Source organism: Aedes albopictus, chromosome 2, assembly GCF_035046485.1.
Source record: "Aedes albopictus strain Foshan chromosome 2, AalbF5, whole genome shotgun sequence".
NCBI lineage: Eukaryota > Metazoa > Arthropoda > Insecta > Diptera > Culicidae > Aedes > Aedes albopictus.
In genome coordinates this window covers 27,374,231-27,379,462 of record NC_085137.1, presented here as the reverse complement: position 1 = coordinate 27,379,462, position 5,232 = coordinate 27,374,231, and the positions used below count along the sequence as shown (strand labels likewise).

General features: G+C 44.4%; 1 protein-coding gene across 1 annotated transcript; it reads left to right on the top strand.

The window, feature by feature from the left end:
• The first annotated feature begins 2,610 nt into the window (after positions 1–2,610).
• Positions 2,611–4,660, top strand: LOC134286001 (cell division cycle protein 20 homolog). Its single transcript, XM_062847562.1, has 2 exons — positions 2,611–2,859; positions 3,591–4,660. The coding sequence occupies exons 1-2, from the start codon at positions 2,611–2,613 to the stop codon at positions 4,425–4,427; spliced, it is 1,086 nt and encodes a 361-aa protein (XP_062703546.1). The 3' UTR covers positions 4,428–4,660.
• Positions 4,661–5,232: the final 572 nt, after the last annotated feature.

Here is a 5,232-nt window from a genome sequence, read left to right as displayed (position 1 = left end):
CTTCAACAACGGCACAAACCCTTTTGTTCGGTTTCTGTGATGTCTGGGTTTCCTCGTGCTTCCTTTTCCTGCAGCACGCTTTGAAATGCCCCTGTGCTCCACAATTGAAGCAAGTTACACTTCTGGCTGGACATCGTTGAACGTCTTTCGCGATGTGTCCTGGTCGGTTACAGTTGTAGCATTTCCTTGTGTTCGAAAAGGATGCTCCGATTCGATCTCCTGGTCTTTGGAAAAATGGTCTGTTTGTACCCTTTTGCACTAGTGCCTGTACCGGTATCAGGGGTGGAGTTTTATCATATTCTTTCGCATGTTTTTGAACCTCTTCCATAGTTTTCCCTAGCTGCAGAATCTCCAACAAGGTCTTTTCTTCGGTCAAAAGCTTTTTCCTCAAATCGGTGGAATAGCATCCTTCAATAATCTGATCAATAATCATGTCATCAGAGTCGACGAACTGGCAGCGATTTCCTTGTTCCCTCAATCGAAAAATGAAGTCCTCGAAACATTCAGAATGCTCCTGCTTCAATGCTCGAAATTGGTGCCTTTCAAATCTTTTATTCAGTTGGGGCGCGAAATGACTGTCAAATGCCTGGATCGCAGATTCATATTTCAGAACGAGAAGTTCATTACTGTTTTGTATTGGCACACAAACTTGTACTTGATCGAGCTTGTCAAAATGCGACTGCAGTTCAATTCCCCCAAGCACCAAAAGCAAGTTATACTTTTCCTCATCAGCGATAATGTTGTTAGCGGCAATAAATCTCTCGAAAGCTCTTTTCCATTTCTCCCAATTACTTCTTGGGTCAGAACCGATCGAAAAAGATGGCATTACTGCCGCATCTGCCAAAAAAAATGAATGTTTTACGAAAACTCCCAACTACTCGATTTTGTCAATGCTTCGAATTAAAAAAAACAACCCTGAGATTAGATATCCGCCTACAACCATATCCATAAAGCATAATATTATTGTCAATCGATCAGAATCAAACAAACTATGTTTCATATCTTTAACAAAATAGCAATGAACGTGCAATAAAAACTATCATCAATGTACTATCATTCTTAAAAAAAAACATTGTCGACCCCATAGGACATATCAATCCCATACACTACAACGTATCAATCACGCTACCATTCGCAATACTGAGCTTTGCTACAAATGGTCAACCCACCCAGAACAAAATGTCACAAATGCAGCAGCTCGTTGCACACAGCTTCAATATACAATACAATCAAATAAACTCAAGCAACTTACCCATCCAAATGCGTATAGCCATACACATTAAGCCAGCATTCACTCAATCCAGTCTTTCGTAACACGGAGTTTTTCCACAGCCGTAGTTAGCAGTATTAAATCACACATGTTCACTCCAACACTTCCATCACTACTCGATCTTTGCTGCACGAAGCCATTTGTTTTCAGACAAACCGTTGGTCCGGATCATACAACTACAGCAACAGCACGAAGCTTTCCCCTTTTCATCGTATAGCTGCAGCTCTGCCCACATCTGACCATCGTTCCACACTAATACACTTACAGCACGTAGCTACTTCGATTCATTCATTCCTCGTTTACATATAGCACTAAACTCAGCTCATTATACACCGAAACAACTCCAGCACGAAGCTTCAGGCTTTTTTCACTTCCCGTAAAGAATCAGCGAGAGCACAAGCTCCAACATTATTTCTCACATTTCTCTCACGCACACATACGAATAAACTTTTTTCCACATCATCTATCCGAGGCAAGCTCCGAAACACGCATTTTTCAAAATGGCCGCCAATCAATCCCGCGTTGAAACACAATGCTCTCGTTCTGTTCTTTTTGCAAGTTGCAACATACGCGGCGTCTTTTCACTCCATTTTCTCCATTCACACTATTTTTCATTTCTAAATTTTCTTCCATTCGTTTCATTTAATGGCACTGAATTAAAATGCTAATTATTTTAATTTCGAAGCATTTCCATGTGTTCACTTCCACGGCAGAAAAGAAAAAAAAAAAAACTCACCTATTTTCATCCTCGTCGACATTGTACCGTTCTGATATGGACGTTTGATCGCGCTCGCGTCTGAATCCGGACTGACTGTTCGACGGTTTCGGCAAAGCCTCTTTCACGAAGCCACTCAGTTGTTCTACTTTGCGACTACTCACACTAACCCACGCTTGCTCGTTAGGGTGCACCTTGTATTATGGACTCTTGATATTTAACTACGGTACACCTCCCAAACAACGTGGAGTATCAGAAGCTGTTGGGACAACTCCTGTACGTCTCGGTTAACTCCCGACCGGACATTTCTGCAGCGGTGTCGATCCTAAGCCGGAAGACGAGCAACCCATCTCAAAATGATTGGCTGGAGCTCAAGCGTGTTGCACGGTACCTGAAGGGAACGAGTGACTACTGGTTGCGTCTCAGCGGCAACAATCGACGAAGTGGTTTAGTTGGCTTCTCTGATGCCGACTGGGCAGAGAATAGGCAAGATCGGAAATCGAACAGCGGTATGGTGATCCAATTCAACGGCGGTACGATCAGCTGGGCATGCAGAAAACAGTCGTGCGTTTCATTGTCCACTGCAGAGGCGGAATTTGTTGCTTTGGCCGAGGCTACACAAGAAATGTTGTGGGTGAAACGACTCCTCGGTGATCTCGGAGAGGAGCAGCAAGATCCGGTATTGTACGAGGACAACCAAAGCGCGTTGAAGATGTTGGACGTCGGTAAGTTCAGCAACAGAACGAAGCACATCGCTACCAAATACCATTTCGTGCGGGACATCAAGACATCTGGTGAGATCTGTTTCGTTTATTGCCCGACGAAGGACATGGTTGCTGATTTGCTGACGAAACCCATCGGAGGAACCAGATTGGCACAGTTGAGGACCATGTGCGGATTGCAAGATCAGCGTTGAGGAGGAGTGTTCAAGTCATGCTGCTTAGCAACGCTGAATGAATCGACAAACATTATCGTAGTAGTCCATGTCTGTAAAAATGAAAATTTTTCTTTAGTCATTAATAAAACCTAGAATTGTAAAGACGTTTTCCCTTTCATTCCGAGTCTGAAAGCCAATATGACCATCGTTCAATGCAAGGAGACAATCATAATACAAATAAAGAGCTGAGATATTAACGAAAGAGAGGGAAACCAAAGAGAGCCTCTCTTCTGCAGATGGGACCTTTAGACATGTTTGGCCTGATATTGAGGGATTTGCACAAAAGTGCACGCGGCCTATCGCTTCCGAAAGGTACTGCCGCGGTTTTCACTCCCAGTTTACTTCATCCTTATGGGGAATAACATTGCGGCGTTTCCTACGGTGCGGCTGTTCCTTTCGAAAACGATAGACCGCGTGAACTTTTGTGCAAAGCCCCTTTTTGAAACATTTCAACGACCGCGCGGTGTTTACGTTTCAAGAAATCTGACAATATTCTGAAATAAGTTGGTAAAAATCATTAGAATTGTTTTATTCCTTGTTGCGTATCTGAGTCACTGCGACCAGTTGGTAGATCTATTGTGACATTTTATTTAATAAACAAAGTGTATTTATAATTTCTGAAACAGTCTATAAGACAAATAAATGTATCTTGTATCAATGCTACTTAGATAACGCTGACCTTTTTTGCAATCATTTTCTACGTACAGGAAGGGCACATCCTAGCCGTGGGAACGTCTACGGGCACGGTGGAACTGTGGGACTGCGAGCAGATGAAGCGCCTCCGAATAATGGACGGCCATTCCGGTCGGGTGGGAGTCCTGGCTTGGAATTCCTATGTGGTATGCTCGGGAAGCAGGGACGGAACGATCGTGAACCACGATGTCCGGTCGCGGGATCACAACGTGGCCACACTGCGGGGTCACAGTCAGGAGGTTTGTGGCCTGAAGTGGTCCTCGGATGGTAAGCACCTGGCTAGCGGAGGAAACGATAATTTGGTGAACGTGTGGAGTACAGCGAACGGAGCTCCCCACACGACGACGGATCCACTGTATGCCTTCAACCAGCACCAGGCCGCTGTTCGAGCGCTGGCATGGTGTCCCTGGCAGCCGAACACATTGGCCACTGGCGGCGGTACAGCGGACAGGTGTATCAAGTTCTGGAACGTCAGCAACGGTCAGCTCCTGAACTCGGTCGATACCAAATCGCAGGTGTGTGGACTACTGTTCTCACAGAACTACAAGGAACTGATTTCGGCCCATGGCTACGTGAACAACCAGCTGACGATATGGAAGTATCCCTCGATGAACAAGCAGATTGACCTGATGGGTCACACCGGACGAGTGCTGCAGATTGCAATGTCCCCCGACGGTAGCACCGTGATGAGCGCCGGAGCCGACGAAACGCTACGACTGTGGAAATGCTTCCAGCCGGATCCGCTGCTCAGCAAGAAGGAGAAAACCGTAACCCGGGAGAAACCGAGTCTGCTGAAGCAGAGCATTCGGTGATTGATTTTTAAGTGATTTTGCACTTTTTTGTCTTTTAGTTCTTTTGTGTAGGTTGTTCTTGTAGCTTGTATAACATTTTTTTATTTTATTTTTTGTAGCACATTTTGATATTTCGCCATAATTGTTGCATCGTGAATATGACTAGATTGTTTCTTTTCGAAATACATTGATAGCTTCAAAGACTGCTAATAAAATAGAAAATACCAATTAAATGACTGGGAAGATATTTTTTTTTTTGAGAAATTCCAATATCATAACTCCATGTTTAACAGCAGGGGTACGATTTTCCGGGAATTCAGTCAATTTGTCTGCTTCGCGGACGACATCAATGTTGCTCAAACTTGTAAACATCAGACCTGTTGTGCACATGTATGTCAAAGCGGGAGAGGAATGTATGTGTAGGTGATGTAGAGCGAGGTGGACCACGACGGACTGGTCATGCAGCGGAATCTTTACCGACAGCGGAACCAGGTGAACTGTATTATGCAAACCTATTGTCAAGTGTCTCTCTTATTGCCGCTCATAGATGGGGAGACAGATGTCGCACTCTCAACAGGTGATAGATGTTCATCTAATGCCATCCGAAGGGGACTTGGATTGTGAAAAGATGCTAACCATGTGCGATTGTGGAATTGAGTTCAGTTCTACGCTTACAGAGGACGGAGATAGTTAAGTGACTCCGTGGCTTGAAGGAATACATAGAAGCGCCCATCTGGCGAATTGGAAGTCGTTGGTTCGATTCCTACCGGAGTACGTGTTTTTTTTTTTCTTAATTCAAATCTCAATTTATTCATCGTGCTCATGT

Bases quoted from the DNA above. Each gene is read 5' to 3' on its own strand.
- LOC134286001 (XM_062847562.1), top strand. From the start codon at position 2,611: ATGTTGTGGGTGAAACGACTCCTCGGTGATCTCGGAGAGGAGCAGCAA. The intron at 2,860-3,590 runs GCACAGTTGAGG...AATGCTACTTAG, and splicing joins CCATCGGAGGAACCAGATTG to ATAACGCTGACCTTTTTTGC.